This window comes from Tiliqua scincoides, chromosome 2 (assembly GCF_035046505.1).
Source record: "Tiliqua scincoides isolate rTilSci1 chromosome 2, rTilSci1.hap2, whole genome shotgun sequence".
NCBI classification, from domain to species: Eukaryota; Metazoa; Chordata; class Lepidosauria; order Squamata; family Scincidae; genus Tiliqua; species Tiliqua scincoides.
This window is the reverse complement of record NC_089822.1, coordinates 228,527,268-228,554,059: the sequence shown is the minus strand read 5'-3', so window position 1 is coordinate 228,554,059 and position 26,792 is coordinate 228,527,268. Positions and strand designations below refer to the sequence as shown.

At 43.5% G+C, this 26,792-nt stretch overlaps 1 protein-coding gene across 3 annotated transcripts in view; it reads right to left on the bottom strand.

The window, feature by feature from the left end:
* Nucleotides 1–25,359, bottom strand: part of LOC136640896 (protein SSUH2 homolog) — a 33,682-nt gene extending 8,323 nt beyond the window's left edge. For 2 of the 3 annotated variants that reach the window (XM_066616294.1, XM_066616295.1), the window contains exons 1-10: nucleotides 25,259–25,359; nucleotides 22,602–22,666; nucleotides 17,524–17,619; nucleotides 14,638–14,710; nucleotides 13,163–13,292; nucleotides 8,018–8,078; nucleotides 6,871–6,995; nucleotides 3,509–3,571; nucleotides 1,326–1,414; nucleotides 23–115 (exon numbers count right to left, since the gene is read on the bottom strand). In XM_066616294.1, the coding sequence (XP_066472391.1) occupies nucleotides 23–115; nucleotides 1,326–1,414; nucleotides 3,509–3,571; nucleotides 6,871–6,995; nucleotides 8,018–8,078; nucleotides 13,163–13,292; nucleotides 14,638–14,710; nucleotides 17,524–17,619; nucleotides 22,602–22,666; nucleotides 25,259–25,281 (818 nt within the window). In that variant the 5' untranslated portion in view covers nucleotides 25,282–25,359. The remainder of the gene's footprint in view (nucleotides 1–22; nucleotides 116–1,325; nucleotides 1,415–3,508; nucleotides 3,572–6,870; nucleotides 6,996–8,017; nucleotides 8,079–13,162; nucleotides 13,293–14,637; nucleotides 14,711–17,523; nucleotides 17,620–22,601; nucleotides 22,667–25,258) is intronic. The other variant, XM_066616296.1, reaches the window with a different exon arrangement.
* Nucleotides 25,360–26,792: the final 1,433 nt, after the last annotated feature.

Genomic DNA, 26,792 nt, shown 5'->3' with positions numbered 1-26,792 from the left:
TGCTTTTAGTTGTTCAACTTACCAGGTGATTGTAAGTTCAGTATGATACAGTAAGATGCCACTCCCGTTGCAGCTGTGACACTTTACCCATCCTTGGCCATGACATCTGAAGCATCTGTGGAGGAGGAAGGAAAGCTCAAACCCAGAAGCATTTACATGGAAATACTGAAGCAATACAGTTCCTTCCTTTGCACAACTCTAAAACTTTCTTCCTAAAGACTGTTGCGCAGCATACTTGTCATCATTCTATTAGGACCAGTGTGCAGCCACATGAAGGCGAATGGGATGAGAGGACAGGTTGGCAAATTGGGAGAGTTGATGAATCTTGGGGTGCCCAACTGTCCCTTGCCTGCTCACTACTGCTGGCGTCATTGGTGCGACTGAGGAGAGGAGACATTCAAGCCCAGAACTCTTCTCAGAACTTCTCAGAAGCCCAGAACTCTTCTCCTACTTTCCTTCTCCCTTCCCATCCCTTCCTTTCAAAATTCAGCAAGGAGAGAAGGAGTGTCTATTCATCCACTCCCTAACATAAGAGTCCTGCTGGTTCAGGCCAAAGGCCCATATATTCCAGTTTCCTGTACCTCACAGAGGCCCACCAGATGCCTCAGGGAGCACTCAAGACTTGATACCTGTATTCTGTTGCCACTCCCTTGCATCTGACATTAAGAGATAGGCTATCCCTAAAATCCAGAGGTTGCACATAGACATCATGGCTTGTAACCTGTAATGGACAGTTCATTTCCCTCCATAAATCCATCCAAGGAAGGGATTCCCTTTGAAAGACTTCTAGGCAAGACACCATCACCACATCCTGTGGCAAGAGCTCCTCAGCTAGATTACTCTCTGGGTAAATAAATATTTTCTTTTGTCTGTTCTAACACTCCCATCACTCAGTTTCAATGAATGTCCCCTGGTTCTAGTTTCTGGGAAACCTCCCGCCTGGATGCAAAGTATTGCCACTGCTATCACCAAGGAGGGGGGCAGGAACGAGGAAACAAGGGACTAGCATTTGGCACTCTGCTTCGGGAGTGAATGAGATAAAGAATACATTACAAGCCAATAGTGCTAAAGGGCTATATGGATGTCTTGATGCGGGGGGGGAGGGGATGGGACGGGACAGGGGGGACAAAGTTCCTGTGCAGGCTTAAATGGCATCAATCCCATATCCATACAATCTCATGCGCAGGAACTTTGTGGCCATCTGTTAATAACGGCATCACAAACTCCCCTTTTTGAAAGACCAGAAAGGATTGCGACACCCATTTTACAAAACTATTTCAAGGGTAAAAGTGAGAAATCTGTTCGCACTTGTCTTATTCATTTACCGATTATCTCCTGAGCCTGAGCAGTATGGGCAGATTGTCTGATCTCCATCCCAATTGGACCCAGTCCCACCGCAAGCTGTACAGGATGTCTAAAATTGAAGGGGGGGGGGGAGAAACATCATCTGATCACATTTTTTCCAGAAAGATAAAAAAGAACCACTGCATCAGCATGGGGGGAGATCGAACTGGGCTCTCAATGCTGCAAAACCAATAAAGAGCGTTGTGGCACGTTATGGATTTTATTATTATTATTATTATTAACAGCAACAGCAACAGCAACAGCAACAGCAACAGCAACAGCAACAGTATTTATATACCGCTTTTCAACGGAAAGTTCACAAAGTGGTTTACAAAGAAAATCAAACAATTTTACTAGTAAGATTAATTATTACTAGTGTCATGATGATCAAAAGTGTTTGAAAAACAGCACTGAAGTGAACTTCTGCTCCCATCCCACCAACTAATCCTATCCTTTGTACCAGGCAGCCATATCTCCAACAAAGATGAGCCAGAGAATGTGCTCTCCAATACTGGTCTTAAAACATGAAGGAATTACATATGCTCTAAAGGTGTTTAGTGTATGCCCATTCCCTAGCAGTATGGTTATTTATCACAGTTTTACACCACCCATCCTCCAAGGAGTTCAGGGTAGTGTACATAGTTCCTTCCCTCCTTTTGCCCTCAAAATACCTTGTAAAGTGGGTGAGACTAAGAGATAGTGACTGGCCCAAAGTCACCCAGGAACCTTCATGGCTGATTAGGGATTTGAACCTGGATTTGCCAGTTCTTAGTTCAACTCCCAAACTACTACCCTGTCCTGGTTCTTGTATAATGCATACTCAGACTGTTCATCTTCTAATTGCTTGGAATACCTACAGTAGCTGGAAAATCCAACTCCCAAAGGATTTCAGTTTGACCCTTTGTCATTAGTTGTCACTTTCCACTGACATCTCCTTCCTGACTTTGTATTTTTGTTGTGAGGGATGATTTGTCAATGCGGCAGTGACTCTTTGTTCAGGCTAATGCTAAAAATGCACATTTCCTATGTATGTCTTAAACTCCTGTGTACTTCATCTGGAGGGAAGAATATTAAGGAAATTGCTATAGGTAGGTTCAGTCCCTGGGAATGATTATTGACCTTATACAATTGCTTGCTCATATGTCTGAAAGGAATTGGAGAGAAGGGAAGTGGTCAAGGCATTTTCTCTGTTTTTCAAACCACTGTCCTTTACATTCTGCTTGATGGAACTTGTAAAAGCCAATGTCCCACCAAATGAATATGGAGAACAAGAATGCACTGATGATGAGAATAATTATGGAGAATAAATATCTCCAGTATTGAAACCTAAGTGGTTGTTCTCTTTGATCTTTTTATACACTGAAAAACATCAATAAAAAACTTAATTTAATTTTTTATAGAAGCTAAAGTTAGGTTTGATCTGCCTACAGAATAAGGGCCACATTAGACATTGCATGCAATGTAAGTCTGCTTCCAACTTTCGCAAATCACTGCTTCCAAGGTAAACTGCAAGTTGAATATCGCTTTTGGTTTCTCTTTTTAAAATGCAATCAATTGATTTAAAAAATCTGTATAGTGCATTCTATGATCTGTCTAACCACTTGTAAACTGATTGCATTACTACAGATTTCCAATTATTGCAATCATGATCAAATTCCCTCTTATATGTGCATAATTTGCTCCCAGTCATGTTCAATAAATCTAATAAATACAATAAATCTAAAGCCTTTCAATAAATCTAATAAATACAACAATGGTATTTGTGATAAATTGTAATATATTACTGTTGCCATATGCTGGCATGGTTTTTGAAGTGATCTTGTGCTTCACAATATATGAATCATACATGATCATGTCTACTCACATCATTAGCAACTATGTAGTGTATACTTTTTATGTATCCAGTGCATAATATCACATATGTAAAATTTTTATAGAATTTTCTCTTTAAGTCTTTACAGAAACTGGACATTGGCTACAAGAATCCATATATATATATATATTTCCAATTCTCCTTTGAAAATCAGTGTTTGTCTCCTATTCCCTGTGACCTAAAGGCATTGTATTTTATCAACATTTATATACCCATTTTCTACATGAAATTATGCAGAGAAGGAAACATGGATATCTGAAAGGAATTCTGAACATCACCATCATAAAATACCTTGCCAGCTCCGTTACAAGATGTACACCTAAGTGCTCCACGTCCTTTGCAGTTTCGACAGTCCTGAAAGCAAAACCACAACTGTTGAAGCACAACTGAACAACTGGAAAAAGGTTTGAGAAAGGCAGTTTCAATAACAACAAAATCAGAACAGTGAGTATTAACCAGATACAACGAACAGAAACCATTACTGAATTCAGAAGTCTGAATTATGACCCTGTATTCACTTTGCCACATCTACAGCTAATTTTCCTAAGGGCCCAATCCTACCCAACTTTCCAACGCTGGTGCAGCTGCAATGCAGCCCCGAGTTAAGGGAACAAATGTTCCCATACCTTGAGGAGGCCTGTGTGACTGCTTCCCCACCACAGGTTGCAGTGTACTCCTCATTGGCATGACTGCCCCAGCACTGGAAAGTTGAATAGGATTGGGCCCTAAATTGGTTACAAAATAGTTTTGTCAGGGGTGGAGCCCTTGTCCAACCCCTGCCTTACCTGGCTGCAGGCCAGGGGCAGAACTGGCTGGCCATAGAGCCACCACCGCCGCTGCCGCCGCCGCCGCCGCCGCTGCTCCAGCTGACCAGGTAAGACGTAGGGCAGCTGGGTGGGAGAGACCGTCCCCCCAGGGCTCACCTGACCTGAGCAATGAGCAAGGCCGGGTCATCATTAACCACCAAAGAGGAAGGAAGCAGGTCAGGGTCAGGGTCCCTTTAAGCCTAGAGAGGAGCCGAGGGTGTGGCTGGGGAGGATAAAAGCAGGGAGGCCTGTTTTGACAGGCAGTTCTGGAGAGGGAAGGCAGGAGGCTGTAGCTGGAGCCCCTGCCTCTGCCTGAAGACCAAGGGCCTCAGGTCCTGCCTCCAGGGAGGAGGACAAGGGTGTTGTGAACCCCCTCCTCCTGGCTTGGTCTGAGGCTTCCCCTGCAAGGAACCCCAGGGAGGTGGACACCCCACTCAGGGGTCCCATGAGACCATCCAGCTGACCCTCGGCACCCCGCCAGATAACGCCCTGAGACCCCCCTTTTTGGGGCACCCCCTCACAATTTATTACACTGCCAAATTAACAGGAGAGATCTGTGAGCAAGATAATGGATTCCCATCATAATTTTCTGAAAGATTTACAAGAGGTAGTTTGTTATGGCTTATTGTTTTAATTCTTCCATCAATACTGTTATACTGGACTCAAAGCAACCTCTCTTTTCCATAATAAAATAGTCTATGAGAGAAATTAAAGTCATGAAATCTTTGTCTTGACATGAAAGACCATAATTTACATTTTAATAGGACATCCTGTTTGTAGCTCTAGTCAAAGGTGGGAGAAGAAATCTATGTTTCCACCCTTAAAAAAGAAGCTTGCAGAAAAGAGTCCCATTTAAGTACACAGGACTGCATATTACTCCTACTTCTGATATCAATTCTTGATTTTTATCTTCCACGTTTTTAAAAAATTCACAGAAATGCTATCATAAAAGAATACAAGGAACAGAAAGGACAACAGAAACAGGTTAGAGAATGTTTATATTGCACCAGAAATTAAAAAATGCCCAGTTTCCCTGACATAAGAAAGCTTAGCTTGCAATCTTACAATCAAACTTCCCTGGGAATAATTCCCTTTGAATTTAATGGGGCTTACATCTGAGTAGGCACAATTGCATCCCTGGCTCTTTTGCCGCCCAGGGCCAAGCCTGCTAATGCCGCCTCCTGCCTGACCGGAAGTAACTGTGGTGATGTGATGTTGTCACTGCTCAGAGCATAGTCACTGCTCTGCTGTCACTGTTACTGCTCTGAGCAACCACCTGCTTTTTTGCTTGATTTAAAATGGAATGCTCAAAGTGACATGCAACCACTCTGAGTGGCTTGGGGGGGCAGGATAATGTGGGGGCAATCACCGAAGGGGCAGTGGATGGTGGTGTCACCTTCTCAGGTGTCCTGCCAGGGAGCACTGCCCCCCTCAGTTATGCTAGTGAGTAGTCACGCATAGGATTGCAGCGTGATTGTAGCAGAAGCCATAAGGTATAATTAGGAGCAGATGACTATCAGCTTACTTCCCACTGAAATTACTGAAGTATATGCTTAAGGATAAGTACTTACATTGATTTCAGTGAAACGATTACTCAAACGTAAGTTCTGCTTAATTCAAAGGTCCTTACACCCAACTACGTGTGCATGGAAATGCAGCCTTAAAATGTGTTTAACTTGAGTCAAACTAAAATGATTTACCCAGGATATTTCATCAGCATGTAAAAGCAGTTACATTAGCTTTTCAGCCTCCTTAATAAAGCCTCATGCAAAAATAGCCTGGCTTTGTTCTACTGGGTGGATACAAATCCATTTTTCATGGCAACCTGCCCATTTGAAATGCATACCCCAAACTATATAAAGTAGCGAAAACAATCCCTTGCCAAAAACCCTGTACTATTTTATCTCTGTCTGCTAAAACATTATCTCACGGTTCCAAACAGTAAACACAAAGTTCTCTGCCAAAGTCAGAAACCACAGGATGAAGCAATTAATACGGGAACCAGGGGAGGTGCTGTTTTCAGAGAATGAAAGTAACTTGTTTCAAAAATGCTGCAATATATTCCAGCTTGAACCAACAGCAACAACAGAAAAATCCAATTTGAATTCTGGTAACTGCAGCAATTAATAGCATGCAATATATGTATTATTTTTTTAGGATGTTTTAGGATGGCCTGATGCTCTTGATAACATCCTTTCCATAGGCTGCTGGTTATCAGTGTAATATCCTTTACCCAAAGGGGGAGACTGTTCTGTAGAATAACAATTGTGGAGTCTCAGAAAACCTGTACATTGTACTCAGTCAGCCACTTTTTACTGACATCAGATAGATGGGTGATCAGGTAGACTCCTGATTTTAGAAATGGGCTATGTCAGATGCAAGGGAGGGCACCAGGATGCAGGTCTATCTGGTGTGGTCCCTGGGGCATTTGGTGGGCCACCGTGAGATACAGGAAGCTGAACTAGATGGGCCTATGACCTGATCCAGCGGGGCTATTCTTATGTTATGACAAGAAGTTCTGCATTAGATCCCCCCTTGATATCACACTGGGTGCTACCACTGCTATGCAAGTTAAGAACTAAAATCAGGAATTACCCAGCACAGGTGGACCCTCTAATAGGTATGGGCTTGTGGCCAGTGCACCATCTAGGAAAACTTTAATGCTGCCATTGATATCACATATGACATACAGGCCTTGAAGGCTCTGTAAGTTGGAAAGATGTATAACGTTTAATTCCTTTAACGTTATTAAAGAAACTATTTAAAGAAGTCATTTAAACCTGTATCTGCAGTGGCGCACCTCTCTTAAGATATAGTATAGTAGGCAATGTTTGGGCTTTTCATTACCTTTATTGCATATGTGTGGGGCACTGGGATATGCATCTCACAATCTGTAAACAGAGGAGGTAGATCCACTCTTATTTCCCATGGGGCAGGAGGTGGTGCAACAGCACAAGAGTCTACAAATCTGCCTGGAACGACAACAACAACAACATAGTCAGAAAGAGGATGTACTCTAGTATAAATAGCAACCGTGCTCACCAATTGCTTGGATTGTACAAATGGCCCAGTGTTATCTGCCATTTATGACGGCAGAACTCATGTTTTGGGCAGGAGGTCTGGTGTAGAGGGTAGAGCCTCTGTTAGCCCAAAGATAACATCAGAAGGTTGCCAGTTCGCGGACACCTGCAGCTCCCTGAATGGCTGAGAATGGTGAGACCTTGAGGCAGCTGACTAGCCGAACTGAGTGATTCCACCTGCTCTTGGTGTGAGCAAGAAGCATCTTGGCTGCCCTCCATGTGAGAGATGGAGCTGCTTGTCAGCCTGCGTGGGAGAGGCCAGAAGTGAGACCAAACCAGGAAGATCTATTCTGAAATGTTGTTGGTTCTTGAAAGACAGAACCTCTATGATTGTAAAAAACCCCTGGGATTTAGGGGATAAAAATCCCCCAGGGATAAATCCTAAATCCCCCAGGGATTTAGAAACACCTGCCTATGTAAACCGCCTTGAATAAAGTCAGAGGAGCAATCTGATGACCAGAAAGGTGGTATATAAATACCTAGTTATTAATTATTATTAGTAGTATTAGTATTATTATGTTTTATCTTCCTGTGAGGTAGGTTGGACTGAGAGAAAAAGAGTGATTGGAGCAAGGTAGCTCCATGAGCTTCATAAATCAGTGAAGAACTAAGCCTGGTCTCTAAGTACTGGAACCAGGTTTTTGGAGGTTCTGAGGGGAAGCCCTGCACAGGGACCACCATGGCACTCCTGCTCCTGATGGTGCATTGGGCATTGTCACTGCCACTGGTGCTGGTTCTGGGGCTCACCTGGCCAAGTGGGCCTGCAGCTAGTGCCTGGTCAGGCTGACGCCTGGTGCCATGCCTTGTCTTAGGCATTCTAGCCACTACACCAACAGCCAGACACTTGCAAGTTTGCAATTTCTCTGCAGTCACAGAGTTTGATCTGGCTTCCTTCTTTTTCATACATTACTCACCATCATAAATCTCACTGAGCAAATGCGTCTCTCTAGTTTCAGTGAAAGTCTCCAGCCGATACTGAGAACACAAAACAGCAAATAAAGATGCCATAATGGAAATTAGTGTGCAATAGAACAACATAGTATATTGGTAAAAGCGCCCACTTCTATGAGTAGTAAGAAATCCAGGGGAAGCATTAGTGACTTTACTTTCTTTTACGTAAGTAACATGGAGGGAGCAGGGAAGACTGATTTCCAGTGGCATAGTTAAGGAGGTTAGGGGGATACATTGCCCTGGGTACCAGGCCTTGAGGGGCTGTCAAAGGAACAATTTGGACACTAGTGGCCTTGGAAACCTTGGAATTTATGAATAATACCTTCATATTATGTATCATTCAAAAGATAGAATTTAAATGTATAATGCAATGAAACAAACCGCACTGAATTATTTGTATTCTATCAAAGGTTATAGCCAAATAACCAGAAAAATAAAACACAACTGCCCTGTGTAAAAAAAAAAGTACATTTCCTTAGCTCAGAACTGACCAATGAGACTGATGAACTGATTGATGAGACTGATGAACTCCAATGAGACTGGAGACGTTCTTGGGTGAGGAAGGGTGAGGAGAAGGTAGGACATGGGAAGGGAGTGGGGCGGGAGGGTGCAGAGTCTAGTAGCCTCATTGCAGGCCTTTTTCTCTTCTCCCAAAGAGACGTCCGGAGCTGCCAGCAGCTGCCCACCATACACCAAATGCAATGGCAGCCATTTTGGCACCACTGAAGCCCTGGGCACTGGGCAGCTCAGAATTCAGCTGTCAAACATGAAGGATACATAAACATAAGAACATAAGAACAGCCCCACTGGATCAGGCCATAGGCCCATCTAGTCCAGCTTCCTGTATCTCTCAGTGGCTCACCAAATGCCCCAGGGAGCACACCAGATAACAAGAGACTTGCATCCTGGTGCCCTCCCTTGCATTTGACATAACCCATTCCTAAAATCAGGAGGTTGCACCAACACATCATGGCTTATAACCGGTAATGGATTTTTCCTCCAGAAACTTGTCCAATCCCCTTTTAAAGGCATCCAGGCCAGATGCCATCACTACATCCTGTGGCAAGGCGTTCCGCAGACCAACCACACGCTGAGTAAAGACATATTTTCTTTTGTCTGTCCTAACCCGCCCAACACTCAATTTTAGTGGATGTCCCCTGGTTCTGGTGTTACATGAGAGTGTAAACAACATCTTTCTATCCACTTTATCCTTCTCATGCATAATTTTGTATGTCTCAATCATGTCCCCGCTCAGGCATCTCTTTTCTAGGCTGAAGAGGCCCAAACGCCATAGCCTTTCCTCATAAGGAAGGTGCCCCAGACCAGTAATCATCTTAGTCGCTCTCTTTTGCACCTTTTCCATTTCCACTATGTCTTTTTTGAGATGTGGTGACCTGGACACAATATGCCAGGTGTGGCCTTACTATCGATTTGTACAACGGCATTATAATATTAGCCGTTTTGTTCTCAATAACTTTTCTAATGATTCCAAGCATAGAATTGGCCTTCTTCACTGCCGCCGCATGTTGGGTCGACACTTTCATCGACCTGTTCACCACCACCCCAAGATCTCTCTCCTGATCTGTCACAGACAGCTCAGAACCCATTAGCCTATACGTGAAGTTATGATTTTTTGCCCCAATGTGCATGACTTTACACTTACTTACATTGAAACGCATCTGCCATTTTGCTGCCCATTCTGAAAGTTTGGAGAGATCCTTCTGGAGCTCCTCACAATCATTTCTGGTCTTCACCACTCAGAAACGTTTGGTGCCATCTGCAAACTTACTTTACTAACCCTTGCTAACTGGGTAAGAGGCACTTTTTCAAGTGGGTACTCCTCCATACCCCTGGGGGCTGGGGATAAGAATAGGCCCTCAGTTTGGCTGTACTTGTCGTAAGAGGCGACTAAACAGCCACCGGGTAGATGGGACTCATCAGCCTGGGAAGGCAGCTCATCTGAGAGAAGGAAAATTCTGATCCCAAACCTCCACTGCCTTGTGGCTACATCCAGTTATGGAAAAGGCTTCAGGAGTCAACCTCGAGGCAAAATCCGGAGCCGGAGTCCCTGAGGCAGTTCATGGCTGAACACAGTCACGTTCTGGCAACTCCTGCGACGCCGCTGGAACCAACCGTTTTGGCCTCTGCCTTTCCATTGGACCATTTCAGCGACGTGGAGAGGGGGGATTTGCTGCATGGGTAACAGCCTATCCTCCATACCTACTTTACCCAGGCTTCGCGCACTGGAGAGGACACTGTTCCAGAACCACCATTCAGAGCATGACGCCATAGTCTTCCGAGACTGAAGGATGCCAACAATACTCCTCTTTTATTTAGCAGGGGGAGAGTAACTGGCTCTCCTCACCCCAGCAGTGTCTTTTCTAGTGGCTGTCTGCTGGGGTTCTTTTGCATCTTTTTAGATTGTGAGCCCTTTTTGGATGGGGAGCAATTTAATTATTTGATTTTTCTCTGTAAACTGCTTTGTGAACTTTTGTTGAAATGCGGTATATAAATACTGATAATAATAATAATAACTTAGCCACCTCACCGCTCATCCCTGTCTCCAGGTCATTTACGAAGAGGTTGAAAAGCACCGGTGACAGGACAGGTCCTTGGGGCACACCGCTTTTCACCTCTCCCCATTGTGAAAATTGCCCATTGACACCCACTCTCTGTTTCCTGGTCTTCAACCAGTTTTCAATCCAGGAGAGGACCTGTCCTCTAATTCCCTGACTGTGGAGTTTTTTCAGTAGCCTTTGGTGATGGACCGTGTCAAACGCCTTCTGAAAGTCTAGATATATAATGTCCACGGGTTCTCCCGCATCCACATGCATGTTTACCTTTTCACATAATTCTATAAGGTTCGTGAGGCAAGACTTACCCTTACAGAAGCCATGCTGATTCTCCCTCAGCAAGGCCTGTTCGTATATGTGTTTTGAGATTCTGTCTTTGATGAGGCATTCCACCAGGCCGTTTTGAGGGACAAGTTGCATATTTTAGTCAAGAGATCAGCAACTTCATTCTTCAATTCCTTAATAACTCTTGGGTGGATGCCATCAGGGCCCGGTGACTTATTGATCTTTAATTTATCAATGAAGTCTGAAACATCTTCTTTTTTAACCTCTATCTGACTTAATTCCTTGGTCAGGAGGGGTCGTTTGGGCAGCAGTATCTGCCCGAGGTCTTCTGCCATGAAGACAAATGCAAACAACTCATTTAATTTCTCTGCCATCTCTACGTCTCCTTTTATCTCCCCTTTCCCTCCCTCACCATCCAGAGGGCCAACCGCTTCTCTGGCGGGTTTCCTGCTTCTAACATATTCGAATAAGTTTTTATTATTCCTCTTAATGCTGCTGGCCATGTGTTCCTCACAGTCTCTGTTGGCCTCCCGTACCACTGACTTACATTTCTTTTGCCACAGTTTATGTTCCTTTTCATTCTCCTCTTTAGGGCAAGACTTGCATTTACAGAAGGAAGCCTACTTGCCCTTTACGTCCTCTCTAACTTGGCTCGTTAGCCAGGTGGGGACCCTCCTGGACTTAGTTGAGCCCTTCTTCCTTTGCGGTATACGCTTCCGCTGGGACTCTATTACTGTTGTTTTAAGCAACCTCCACGCACTCTGTAGAGATTGGACTCTTTTTACATTCCCTTTCAACCTCCTTCTAACCACCCTCCTCATTTGAGGGAAGTCCGCCCATCGGAAGTCAAGGGTTTTTGTGAGAGATTTGCCCAGTATTCTTCCCCAGACATGCATGTCGAAATGGATCGCAGCATGATCACTGTTCCCCAATGGCTCAGCGACATCTCTAACCAGGTCTTGAGTACCGCACAATTTTAACTCCAGAGTCACCTGTCCTCTGGTGGGCTCCATGACTAGCTGCTCTAAGACACAGTCATTTAGCATGTCAAGGAATCCAGTCTCCTTTTTGTGACCCAAACACAAATTGACCCAGTTGATGTGAGGATAATTGAAGTCTCCCATGATTACAACCCTGTCCCTCCTTGTCACTTCCCTGATCTGTTTCCTCATTTCAAGGTCCCCTTCTGGTTTCTGGTCTGGAGGACGATTGTACACCCCCAGTATTACATCGCTCCTCAGGCCTGGTAATTTAACCCACAGAGATTCTATGGTGAAGTTGGACCCACCTACAATCTCTACTTTGCTGGATTCTATCCCTTCCTTAACATAAACGGCCACCCCACCTCCAACACGCCCCTCCCTGTCCCTCGTGTAGAGTTTATAGCCCAGGATTGCGGTACCCCACTGATTCTCCGCATTCCACCAGGTTTCTGTTATGCCCACTATGTCAATGTTTTCCCTTGTTACCAGACATTCCAGTTCTCCAATCTTTGCTTGGAGACTTCGGGCATTTGCATAAAAGCATTTGTACATTGAATGCCCCAGGATGGGCTGCTTATTAGTTCCTTTATCCCTGCATCCTCTCACTGTGCCAAGCCATCTATCACATCCCATCATGCTACCATTCCCAATTTCTTCTCCTACTCTGTCTTTACTTTGTTGTTTTCTAACCTCCCCATGCTCGTCCCATAGGGATGAGGAGTCCTGAACCGGATGCCCCTTGGCTCCTGTCAGCCTTCCCCCAGTGCCTCAGAGTACGTGAAGATGAAGACTGGCTTTAGTGCCCCACTGAGAAACTACACCATGCACTTCTGTACCCCACAATTAGAATTCAGGCACTCTCAGTCAGATGTGGTAGCCCTCTTTTAACACCACAACAACATTTTTTAAAAAGTCCATGACAATATCTCTGTACAACCGCTGAGCCCAGTATTCTGTACTTCTTCACTTTACCACTATTAGGAATAAGGGTTTTTAGTGAATGGGACTCTACTGCTGGTAGTCTTAACTTTTAATGGTTGGTTCCTTGGTGAATTTTGCAGAAATATTTGCCCCATTCACATGCTCCAGGGCAAACTGGAAACAAGGGACAGTGTTTTGTGGTATGATGTTAGGGAACAGGAGCATTTTGTATTTTGGCAGAGAATGACTCCTATGGCAAACCTGAGGTATACTGCTGTGCCTAAGCTCCCAGAGCTGACTTTTCAGGAAAGGTTGTTTCACTTTATACAGCTACTTTGATACCCACTCTGTATGTATTGAGAGGAGTGAGATTCCGGACTTTCATTTCATTTGCAGGACTAGTCCTATAGCAACACTTGTTGGTCGCATACTGTAGTAAGGCTTCCTTAACTTCTGGTTCAGAAACCAAGAGGATGCTGGGAAAGGAAAGACACTTATGTTATTACCAGCTCCAGATATTACTAGCTAACATCTAAACCTTTGATATTTATGTTTCCTCCGTGGCGTATCTAGGGTGCAGCAGGTGTGGGTGCCCACTGAAGGGGGGAACCACTGAGCAGAAGGAACAGGGGACAGCCAGGTCACCAAGCTGCTGCCTTGCATTTTGGCAGCTTCACGATTCGGCTGCATACTGTTCCTTCTGCTCATTGGTGCCCCCCTACAAGGGGGATTCTCCACAGGAGAAGGAACGGAGGTGGTAAAGCTGCCACCACCTCCAGTACTTCTCCCTCTGAGAGAACCTGGAGGTGACGTTACTTCCAGGTTCTCCCAGAGGAGGGGGAGGAGTAGGCGCTGGTAGCTTTGCGATCTGGCTGCCTCCCCCCATTCCTTCTCCTGTAGAGACTCCCACTTGAAGGAGGAGAAGAAATGGGGGAGGCAGCAGCTAGATCATGAAGCAGCCACTAACATCACCACTTCCTCCTCCAGGAGAACCTGGAAGTGTGGCATCACTGCCCTGGTGCCAGGGCCTCTAGGTATGCCACTGTGTTTCCTGAGTGAGACAAGATTAGGGCCAATATCAGAAATGCTTCAAGCAACACTGCATACTTGGACCAAGAAGATCCAGGTTCAAATCCCTGCTCACTCATGAACTTTTCTATGTGACCTTGGGGCAGTCATAATTTTTGAGCGTTAGCTACCTGAGGAGAAGCCATGTATACTACCCTAAGCTCCTTGAAAGAAGGACAAGATACAAAAAGAAATAAGTTCCTTTGTGTGTGGCAAAGTGTAAAACTCTTACACGGACTGGCAAATATAAAGCTCAGCTGGTATTGATTTCCCTGTAGGTCCACAGGGGCTGGGAAGTGTCAGCCAATTGTGGATAATTGATGCATGGACACAGCCACAGATGTGATGGTCAAAGCACAAGTTTCATGATCTCTGCTACATGGTGGTTCATTCCAGGTTAAGAAAAGTGTGTCATTTGAAGCAATCTGAGCTGCTGAAATGAAGATGTACAAGGCAGTCCTTAGGGAACTAAGGGAAAATTGACCAGCAGAAATGGAAGGGATATATAATTAAGCCAACCATGGTGCCAGATTTTTTTTTCTTCCATTTTTCAACTGGTGGCAGCCATCCCGAAAAATGGAAAGCACCCTCTTTTGGATACAAATGAAACTGCATATCATCTGTGAGAAAGGAGTGATGCAGATAGATGCAATTTAAATCACCTTTTCTCTCTGCGATTTCATCTGTCATAGCCAGGGCATCCTGTCAGCATGAGACAAAAAGCAGAAGCATTTAGTGAAGAAAATAGCTTACTTCCAGTCTCTCCGATGTGGAGGAAGTTCCTCGCTGGGCAGCTCATCTGGTGAGCGAGATGAGGACTTGACTCCTGCAGAGCAAAAAGACAAAAAGAAGGATGTCACATTAGTTCCAAGACCAAAAGAACGAATGAAGGCCGGGGTTTACTGTTCAGTGCTCAGAAGTCTGCAGAAACAGAGGATTGTTACTGAGTGTGCTTTAGGACCCATGTGACATGCACCAATCAGGGAAATCTGGTGTGCACAGGGACCAAATGCAGAGACCAGTGGCACTGAATGGAAAAGCATGAAAGGCGAGGCAAGAGAGGCAAGGATGTGTAACTTTTATTGTGGGGAATAATGGAAAAGGGGAATAAAAATGAAATACAAGGCAGTGCCTTCAAACAGTCACTCATGCAACTAAGCACTAACGGCCCAATCCTATCTAGGGCCTGCACTGGTGGAACACGACTCCCCCACCTCTGCCATGAACATACTGGGGTGGTCTTAGGCAAACCACTTCTCAGCCTCAGACGGAATATGAGGAGAATTATACTTACCCTATAGAGTACAGGCATCCCCTGGTATCTGCAGATCCAATTATCTGCAGTTCCGTGTTCCCCCTTGCTTCCCGCGGCCATTGCTTTTGTTTAACTTCATTACATTCACATGAAGGCATGCCTTGTTTAATCTTGTTGAATTAAACATGACTTGTTTAATCAAAGGCTATAAGCAAGACAAGCAGGCCGGGAGCCTGCAGGCTAGAAGGGAGACTAAAAGCAAAGAGGATGCAGGTAGTTTAATCTTAGTCTCCACTCTAGCCTGCAGACTCCCTACTTGTGTTGCTATAAGCTCTCTGCCTATAGCCTTTGGTTATACAATACATATTATTACTTCATGTGAATGTAATGAAGATAAACAAAGGTGCCGGAAACCGCAGAGATAAGGTTCTTCCTTATCAGCACTTCCCGGTATCCATGGGAGAGAGGAACATATCCCTGTGGATACCGGGAGATGCCTGTAATTGCAAGGATAACATCACAACAATAGATATGAAGCACTTTGCACTCAGAAAGTGCCATATAAATGTTATATATTATTTGACAACTTGTATGAAATGACTCACATTTTAGTTTTTAAATACCAGTAGTTCTGGTTTGAATTGTGTCAGACTTTGAAAGTCTGAAAGACTTTGAGATATGTCTGACGTTGAAACTTCACCTGAACTTCGCACTAGTGTAAGACGTTCACTTACACTACGTGTAAAAAAAAATAATTTTTTTTTGCCTCCTGTTATTTGCTTGGAGGTCATACACTTCTAAAATAGCTGTAATGTATTTTTGTTGTTGTTTAAATTGGAGGCTAACTAGTTTGGCATTTAAGCACATCTCTTCAGCAATGTAACTTTTCATGATGGAGACTCTCCCCAGCAGTGCCGAGTCCAAACCTACAATTTCTATCTCCTGTTCCACTTACAGACTGAATTAAGAAACAGGACATAGCTGCTAACCACAGTCTTTGAGCTAGTGAAAGTCACCTGGTTCTGGTAGCTCTCCATGATTAAAACTGACTGAAAAATCATGGAAGTGGCTCATAGGAAATCTGAGGAAGTGTTACATTTTGTGTCTTCAAAGCAGCTTACTTTTAATTCTCATTGAAACCCAGAAAGGCCAGAAGCTTCCTTTTTTAAACAAGGAAGGAAAGTTGAAAATTGCCTCATGAATGATACCTTGGCCATCAGTAGCAAGTAAGAAATGCTGAAAAACATGAGGCAATATGAAAATATGGAGTTTCTTTAGGCAGAGCCAGATCATTGTTCCCATTTACTTCAGAATTTTCCACATGGACAATGGTCTGTGAAAGTCCTTATCAGTTATCTTCAAAGCCCTCAATCTTTTTGGTCCTCCCTGCCTCTCTCACCTCATATCCCATTACTCTCTGGCTCATCTTCCAGCTCCATGATCCTCAACTGCCCAGTCTCTTCTTCCCACAAAATCTTCAATCTCTCTTCCTTGCCGTTATGCTTCATATCCTGTCGTAATACCCACTTGTTCCATGAAGCCCTTGACACAAAGCCTTAGTTCACACTACTTAAACTTTACTAACTGAAACAGTTCTGTATTCCTCTATGCCCTCCTATGTCGGCAGTCTCCTCCCCTTACTCGGTTGTTCCTCTTATGTCAATCTAGATTGTAAGTTCCACAGAGTAGGGATCTGTCTTCTCGTTCTGTGTTAAGCACCATGGACACTGAGGATGCAATAGAAATAGATAAGTAATATCCTTGAATTTAGCCTTGCAGCCTCTTTATACCTTCCCCATCCAATCTAAGGCAAAAAGGACCATTCCCCTGGACTGAATAAAGGGAGTTGCAAATGGTCTGTGCAGGCAAAAGCACTGGAAGTGGAGCCTGCCAATCAACACAGAGGACCCTCTTGCCAAAAAGTAAGTCTTGCCCTCTCATTTTGAAGCTGTCATTCAACAGCCAGGAAACTGAGAGACTTGTAATGTCAAGTGTTTGCACATGCATTGTTTGTGTTTCCCAATTTCTTGGAAAAGGCATGAAAGGATTGAAAATACCCATGAAACCCTTGACACAATGCCTTAGTTCATCCTAGCTAAGCTTGAGTAATTGAACTAGTTCATCCTTCGTCCAAACCAGTGTGGGTCAGAATTAGCTCACCCATCTCTAGTTTCAACTAGGCTTCAAAAATGCACAGAACTCTGGATATTAAGAGTAGAGGTTGGGGGTGGGGGAAACTAGATGTTCCTACCAGATCACTTTGCTATATTGAACAATTTAGTGGAAAAACACTGAAACCACTTCAATGGTTTTGATATCCCCAAATTCATTGTAACTGTACAAGTAAGGGGGGGGGAAGAGAGAGAGAGAAACACTGCCAGTACCTTCTGTATTTTTCATTTCACCTGGAAGTTTGTTGTCCTTTGGCTCATAAGGGGGTGCAGAAGCTCCTTCAAAGAGAGATGAATGACTAGATGCACCTATAAATACAGCAAGTCCAAGTGTTAAAGAAGTGAAAAAGAGGAATTGTTTTCTCTCCTGGTGTGCAGCTGTGCAATGATGCTTCACCAGCATCCCAATCATATTCCCCTCCCCCCCGCTGTTGCCGCCATGCCAAAAAGGCTTGCGCTGCACCTTGCATTGAGGGGAGAGGATTGGGAGACTAGGGAGAGGTAAGGTATTTCCCCTAATCTCCCTGCAAGCCTCCTGCTCACCAATGGATCTGTGCCAGCTCTTTAGCTGATGCAAGTCTAAGGAATGAAAGAGGGTGTGTCGAGAGGCAAGGCAGGGGACAGCATACGGTGCAAGTCACCCATGCCGGGTGCCACCTCATCCCCCCTCAACATCTCCTCCTTCTGTCCTATCTTGTTCTGCCACTGCCACCGACTCACTGTCATTGGCAGGTACTCTATCACCCTCTGGTGCACTGTGGACCTCCCTCCTTTATACTGTGATGTTGCCGCTGCCTCTTGAGTAAACTCTTCTGCATACAGGAGATTCCTATAATAGTCTGTTTCCAAAGGAGTCTAATGTAATAGCTAATTGCCCAGATAGTATCAGTAAGTTTGTTGATGCTATGGCCAAAGTAATTCTCACAATGTCAGAGGATGAGTAAATATTTGAGCATAGCGCTACCTGCCTCCATACGCTCTGTCAGTTGCAGTGCTTTAACTGAGGATCAAATTCACAAGCTTGAAATCTAAGCTTCCACTGGAAGTGACTTTTTCTTTAAAACAAAAACAAAACATCTGCATGGGGCAGCAATTTTGGTTGGGATTGGAGCATAAGGGGAAGGGGGAGTTCCTTATGGCATATGGGGAAGGGCAGGAGGTCTGGTCTAGAGGGTTGAGCCTCTGTTTGCCTGAAGATAACATCTGAAGGTCGCCAGTTCGAGGCCACCGGCACCGTGAACGGCGAGACCTTGAAGCAGCTGACAAGCTGAGCCGAGTTATTCCATCTGCTCTGAGCGTGGGAGGATGGAGGCCAGAATGTGAAACCAGATCAGAACGAAACATCTGAATTGTTGTAGCTCTTGAAAGATAGAGCCTTCTTTCAATTGTAAAAATCCCTACGGGGATTTAAATTAAGCCTGCCTATGTAAACCGCCTTGAATAAAGTCTGAGGAGAAATCTGAGGACCTAGAAAGGCGGTATATAAATACCTGTATTATTATTATTATTATTATTATTATTATTATTATTATTATTATTATTATTATTATTATTATTATTATGTCCTCATGCACCGTTTGAAGCCTGAAAATTGCCCTGCCAAAGGGGACGTTTGTCCCTGAAGTGCTGACTTCATGTCCACAACAAATGGTTGCTTTGGTGGAGTGATTTTCCAGTTGCAACAGTGCATGGGGAAACAGTGAAATTCCCTCTTTCCACAGAGTGTATTTCCAGTCAGGATTGCCGTGCTGTGTGGCTGTTTCAAAAAAACACAGAAGTGTTTCTAGTTGGAAGCTCACCACTGGACTACACATTTATGTATGAGGAAATTTGGCTCCAAGAGGAAAGTACTAGAGGGACTTTCTGAAGGGGAACCAAGTTTAAATAATGTGGAGTTTCAGGATCTGATTGTATTAAAGGATGTGCCTGAGCAAGTCATTTGCAACCCAAAGTGGGGCACTTGGTTCCTCATTCACAGCACACAGATTTTATTGATTCAATTTGGTGACGGGCAGCCCAATCCTAAACTCTGGCACCACTGCAAGATAGAGGGGCACCAAAATGGCCACTGCTGTATCCCATGAAGCCAGAGCCTGGAGTCTCCTTGGGGTAAGGGAACATTTGTTCCCTTAACATGGGTAAAGCCCTGCTGGTGCCAATGGGTCTCCTTGGATCTCCTCAGAAAGATATTGTTTCAAACCTATCACACAGCCTACAGATTACTTTGAAAAAACCAAACCAAACCAAACCACTCCCACTCACGCTTGGTGGAATGTGGCACTGAAATACACATCTTACATGAAATGGAGCTGCCACTAGTTATGCTTTTTGTTGGGGGAGAAGGATTTGAACCTAATTTTTACAGTTTAGCAGCTCACAATCATCTTCCTGAACCTACATGTTCTCATACATCCATTTCCAATTTTATGGAGCTTGCCTTGATATACTGAAATGTGGATTGTTAGTGCTCTGGGAATTATCTATTATTTATTTATTTATTTAAAGAATTTATATCACACCTTTCTATCCAAATAAAGGGCATCAAGGCAGTTAATGAGCACTAGAGCACCGAGAGTCTTATCCTTTCCCACTGGAAGAAACCATTTTCTTCTGTTACGTGCGGGTATAGTTTCCGCAGCAAGCAGCTGTCCGGCTGCACTCTCTACCTATCTCTCAAGGCCAGAGCGTAGGCACTCCTGGGAACAAAGATGACGCATGGCAGAAGTCCTCCACCAAACGTCTCTTTACTATGTACAATATATACAGCAACAGTCCAGATAGCACACAATTCACAGATCACACTGACGTAGCCTTTGGCACAAACTCCACTCTGCATCTCCCACATCCCAGCTTGCCCTGGCTGGAGTATATAATTGCCACAGCCAATCAGAGTGAACTAGAAAGTGCTTAGTCACTCTGATGGCACATGGGGTGACATACCAGGTGACAGTCACCTGGTATGCATCATCAGATGTTGCATCATCTCTTCCCATGATGCTGTGCGCAGTCAGGCCAAGGCTTCAGGGCCTGATACTATCCAGCCTGCAAATTACCTGCAGGTAATTGATGATCCCTTAACATCTTCAGATCTACCAATGGTTATCAAGTTATGTGTGCTGACCCATTCTTTGAGCCATTCTTACCTTAATCAACTTGATATATGCCAGTTCTGCTCATAGTCAGTGGCACAGCTAAGGCACCTGGCACTTGGGGGGCACAAAAACATCCACCATAACACCCCTCCACCCAATTTTTTTTACATGCCCCTCATATGACATCTTAGAGGCTGCCAAAAGGCACTTCCGCTTTCCAGTGAACACCAGGAATGTCTTCCGGAGGACTCTAAGACAACCCTTCAAGGTGGTACCCAGGAATATGTGCCCTCCTATACCCCCCTTAGCTATGCCACTGCTCATAGTTTCTTGTGATGAAAATTGTATGTATTGGAACCTACTCCATTCGCCTTTTGACTCCTTTTCCCTGTATTTGCATTTGTATATTGTGTCTTTTATTATGGTTTTATAGTTGTTTTATATTCAAATATAGATTGAAGTAAAATACTCATAAGGAAAAAAGATTGTGCTGAAATACAATTTATTTGATCGCTAAGGTGCCATTGGTTTTACGGCAGCAGACTAAGGGCCCAGTCCTACGGGCCTTCAGTGTTGGTGCCGAACTCCAGTGCCAGAGCTAGGCATGAGCTATCAGGTATGCTTATGGCACCAGGGGAGGAGGGAGCGCTGTGCTGTGCCAGCACCAGTCAGCTCTGCACCTCAGCACACGTAGATGGCCAGTCGGCACTCTTCCAGCACCGGATAGCAGTATTTTCAGGGTGGGGGCAGGAAGTGGGCAGAACAGAGAGGGGGGAGGATCAGGCCAGTGGGGGGGACGGGACAGCGGCAGGCTCTTCAGCAGTATCTTATCCTCCCTCCGATCTGGGCAGCCCAACACAGGTCTCCTTGGCTCTGCATCCACTCAAACGCTGGCGCAAAGAATCATTGCTGTAGGCTGCTGTCTGCCTAGGATAAGGAAGCAAATGCTCCTTCCCCTGAGGCAACCTCTGGAGGTAACCCAGAGCCCACAGGATCTGGAGGTCGCTGCTGGAGTCATGGGCGCCAGGAACCATAGGATTGGGCTGCTCCACAGCTACACCCTTGTAAGAATAAACAGACACGTGACAAAATCCTGAGAACCTCATTTTGAAAAATGCTTTGGTTCTTTGGTAGACTAGAAGTCCAAAAGAAAGGATACTTAAATGCTGTTAGATTTGCACATTGTGGAGTATTACAGTACATACACAGCCTTGTCCCAACCAATTTTCCACTGCTGAAGCTGCCATGTTGGCAGGCTGTGGTGGAAGAGGCAGTTATGGAGGCCTCCCTAAAAAGGATAAGTTCATTCCCTTACCTAAGGGCTGCACTGCAGCTGCATTGACTCTGGAAAGTTGGTTAGGATGGGCTGTCAATATATCTGTCACAAACTCCCCAATGGAGAAAAATGTATTCACCAGAATGCATCTTGATCACCCAAAAGAATGCATATATGAATGCATCCCTTTCCACAACACATTTGATCAGTCTCAGAAAAGCCACTGAACATTATTCTCCAATTGCACACTAATGCCAAAAATTTTGTTGATCTAAATCAGCAGGTGCAAGTCAATTCTAATAATAAAGGTCCAAATTTAACACAATCTGATTTCATACTGTAATCTAGCATCCCAGTTGTTTATACATCATAAGCTTGTTCATTTAAAATGTTTCACACTTATTGGTGCCAATGTTCCTTTTGTTCTGAGTAAAAGACAGTATTTGATTAAAATCAGTCAATATTCTGCATAAATTAATCACTTTAATGTTCATGCAAATATTATAGCAAGGGGGTTGGGTTTTTTTCTGGTAGGATTTTAAAGTAAAATTCAATTAATACTTGATAGTAATTACCTAGTTTATCAATATTTTCTTATAGCCTAGGACTGAGGCAAATTTTGATTAATCTAGTTCTACACCACCCTTTCTTCTTCTAGAAAACAAACTGAAATTAAACAAATATAACAAACCATCAATTTTCATTTACTCAAAAGGATGAGTTCTCTTCTCACTTCTTAAGTCCATGTGTACAAGCGTAGTAATTGTTGTGTAGACTCCTTCCTCTCGTCTCATGTGTTTTGTGCTGGACAACCAACCAGCTAACAAGATGACTGTGAATTCTCTGTCCCTTTGGCTAAGTCTGCTTGAAAACAGCTTTAAGATCGTATCTCAGCCTGAGACTGACTGAGGATGTGGTATTACCTTGTGTAATCCCTGGGCAGAGGAGACCGTCACTTCCATAGGTTGGAATTCCCCAGTTTCTGTCTCTGATCAAAAAAATGCAAACAAGAATGTCATGGAATTTCTGGCAATTTGGATGCTTGTGATTTACTATGGCAATCTGCTGTTGTCCCAGGAGGAAATGTTTATCAGGGTACGTTTCAACATTGCTGTCCTGTGACTGTCTGATTGTATGTCTTGAATGTACAGATAAGACGGCATGCATTTTTCCACAATAAAAAAAAAAGTCTGTTTTGCACAGCATACAGTTGTATTTTTCCTTAGTCCTGTGCAGAAGTTCTGAATGGGTAGTAGTTTATATGAGGAGGGGCTTGGAGTCACTCTTGCTGGCCCCACACCTGGCCTCTGTATATTTGAAATGTGTGTACATATCGAATATATAGGTTCTGAACATATGACCTGTATCCTCCTGCAAGAGCCTACATTTATTGTATGTTTACCGATTTTGGTGCAAACATTACAATGAATATCTAGGAGTTGGGGGATAGAGCCACCAGGCCCCCCCTTCCACATGTGCATTTCCATCCAGTGTGACCATCTATTTATTATTACTGTATTAACCATTTCTATCCTGCTGTTCTCCTTCTAGTGACTGAAAACAGCTTACAATATGATTAAAAACAAACCAATACAAAATATCACCATGTGCACAGCAGCAGCAACTGAAACAAAAACATGGGCAAACGTGAAACAATCCAGACTGTGTAGGAGATTATATAAACTTATAAAATGCCTGGGAGAACAACCAGGCCTTCAACCACCATAAAAAACTGCCAAGGAGGGCAGGCAAACACATACAGACAAAGAAAATTCCCCACTGTGGGGTCTATTATTAATTATTAATTATTAACAGTATTTATACACCGCTTTTCAACTAAAAGTTCACAAAGCGGTTTACAGAGAAAAATCAAATAACTAAATGGCTCCCTGTCCCAAAAGGGCTCACAATCTAAAAAGATGCAAAAGAATACCAGCAGACAGCCACCAGAACAGACACTGCTGGGGTGAGGTGGGCCAGTTACTCTCCCCCTGCTAAAAAAAAAAGGAGCACCCACTTGAAAAAGGGCCTCTTACCCAATTAGCAAGGGTCTACTGCTGAGAATGGCCCCTCATGCTCAACCAGCAACCAAATTCAAGAATCAGCAAGATGCACAAGACAGTCTCCCTCCCATGACCAGATTTAAGATGTTGGTTTCCCTAAAAGCGGAGGGAATTGTGCCAAGAGATATAATTTGCATTCTGATGACAATGAGACCAACTTTACACAAGCAACAGAATAAGAGATGAACCTGCTTTTCTACAGTACCCTTTCAGATAGCAAGTGGGGGGGGGGGATTGTTAAGGACATAAGGAAAGCCCGACTGGATGAGGCCAAAAGCCCATCTACTCCAGCCTCCTGTATTTCACAGTAGCCCACCAGATGCCTCAGAGAGCACATAAGACAACAAGAAACCTGCATCCTGGTATCCTTCCTTGCACCTGGCATTCTGAAGTAGCCTACCTCTAAAATCAGGAGGTTACACATACCCATCACAGTTTTTGTGATGGACTTTTCCTCCAGAAATTTGTCCAGTCGCCTTTTAAAGGCATCCAGGCCAGTTGCAATCACCACATCCTGTGGCAAGGGGTTTCACAGACTAATTACACAGAAATATTTTCTTTTGCCTGTCTTAACTCTCCCTACACTCATTTCAGGTGATCTTTGCATAGTTGTATTCTTCTTCATGACAAAATATCCTCTCCGCATTGAAAACCAACATGCCACAGAGAAACCAATCTAGAATCCTTCTCCTTGACATATAGTTCTCTATATGCAGGGCATCTTTTTTATGGCATGAAGACCATTCAACCATGTGATTCCCCCTAATCACAGTAAGTAGTGCTTCAGTCTAGATGTTGGCTCACCTTATTCTCCACTGCTTGTGACCTGCACCTGATAATTTGAAAGCACTAAGCTCCCCTTAAAACAAGAAAGTGTTGAAATCAGATCTGCACTTATTAATTTGTCTCATCAACCCTCAAAACTCACCTTTTCTATGGAGGCTTTGACACAACCCTACTCACTTTACCTTACTGTAACAAAGCCAAAGGACATGCACAGGCAATAATTGTATATCCTTTCCCACTGATCCTCAAACCACTTCCCTCCCTTTCCTTTGTGTTTCTTTGTGAACGTCTCAGTCCTGTTGTCTCTGTTATTTATTGTAAAGTGCTGTGTACATTGATGGTGCAATATAGCAAACACATTTTCCCTGTCCAGGGGTTACATTTTCCCAAGCAATGCTTCTCATGAAAAAAGTACTAACTGATGATGCAACAAAACAATAAGCACATTTTTACATTGGGAGTAAAACCGTTGCACTATTGACGAGCTTTCCCTCCTGCTCCCAGCATATGATGCAATGTAAAAACTGGCAGAGAATTCACATAGAAAGTCAAATATCCACAAGTTTTCTTTCATCAATATTAGTACCACTGAGAGAAACAGAAGTCTCCTTTCTTCCTAAACTGTAGCCCTTGCTGCTATATTTATCTCCAAGTAACTAAATAAAAGAACGCTATGATTTCAATGCATATGTCTTTGCTTAGGAACACAGAATGGCTTTAAATAAACTCACCCAATAAGTAGGTCTTTCTCCATTACGAGTGAAAGACACAGCCAATATTACGCTTCGGGGAAAAGAAAGTTTCTGCCTCCCAGAAGGCCTCTGTGTCAGAGGAACTCGGTATGCTTGGAGGAAGTGTCTAAGTACACACTGGAACAAAGATTTTATGGCACTGTTGCTTGCTGCTCAGGCCTGCAACACTGAACTTTTTTAACTCGTGAGTTCCAACAGGATGTGGATTGTGTAATGACAGTTCCTCATTGCACAAGCTCATAGCACAACGCAGGAAGAGGTAGAAAATTAACTGAACTGGACAGATCATGACATGTTGCCATAAATTCTGAGAAGCAACTTTTTGTACACATGGGGGTTTTTCCACACCAAAACACTCCTTTTTAGTCACATTGTTTTGTCACTGTTTTGTGATTTGTGGATAAAATGCTTTTTAGACTCTCAACAAACATCCAGTGTTGAGAATAATGGGCTTCCTCTCAAGTGTTCAAGGCATATTTATTTTTTGACTTTTACACACAGAACACTAAAAGAGAAACATATTTAGGAAGCCACAGTTAGACAACAAAGAAGATAACAAGTTGCCTTTAAACAAGGGTCTTCGGGAACAACCATGTCAATAATATTAGATATGTATTTGTTTGGGAATTTGCAATTTTAATTGCATTAATGGTCATAATAACAGAAAGACTGTGCCCACAGTCTTTCTATATTATTAGATCTATATTATTATAGTGCCCCAGATCTATATTTTTATTATTATTATTATTATTATTAGTAGTAGTAGTAGTAGTAGTAGTAGTAGTAGTAGTATATTATAATAATTATAATTATAATATAAATTATAATTATAATTATAATTATATAATAATTATAAGTGTATAATAATAATAATAATAATAATAATAATAATAATAATAATAATACATTTATATACTGCTTTTCAAGAAAAAAAGATCACAAAGTTGTTTTCAGAGAAAAGAAAACAACTAAATGGTTTGCCTTTCCCAAAAGGTCTCACAATCTAAAAAGATCCAGAAAGAAACACCAGCAAACAGCCACTAGAAAAGACACTGTGCTGGGGTGAAGAGGGACAGTTACTCTGCCCCTGCTAAATAGAAGAGGAGCACTACTTGAAAAAAAGGGAATCTCTGAGAGAGAGAATTTTCGCACTGGGGCCTTGCTAGAAGGCAGGATTTACTATAACATGGCTAAGCTGACTTGATCAAGAGGAATGTTCTTTTGTTGCCTGCTTCTTCTAGCTTCCGGGTAGATGGGACTCGTCAGCCTAGGAAGGCAGCTCATCTAAGAGAAGGAAACTCTGACCTCAAACCTCCACTGCCTTGTGGCTACATCCAGTTGTGGAAAAGGCTTCAGGAGTCAACCTCGAGGCAAAATCAGGAGCCGGAGTCCCTTAGGCAGTTCATGGCTGAACACAGTCACGTTCTGGCAACTCCTGCGACGCTGCAGGAAACAACCGTATTGGCTTCTGCCTTTCCATTGGACCATTCCAGCGACGTGGAGAGGGGGGATT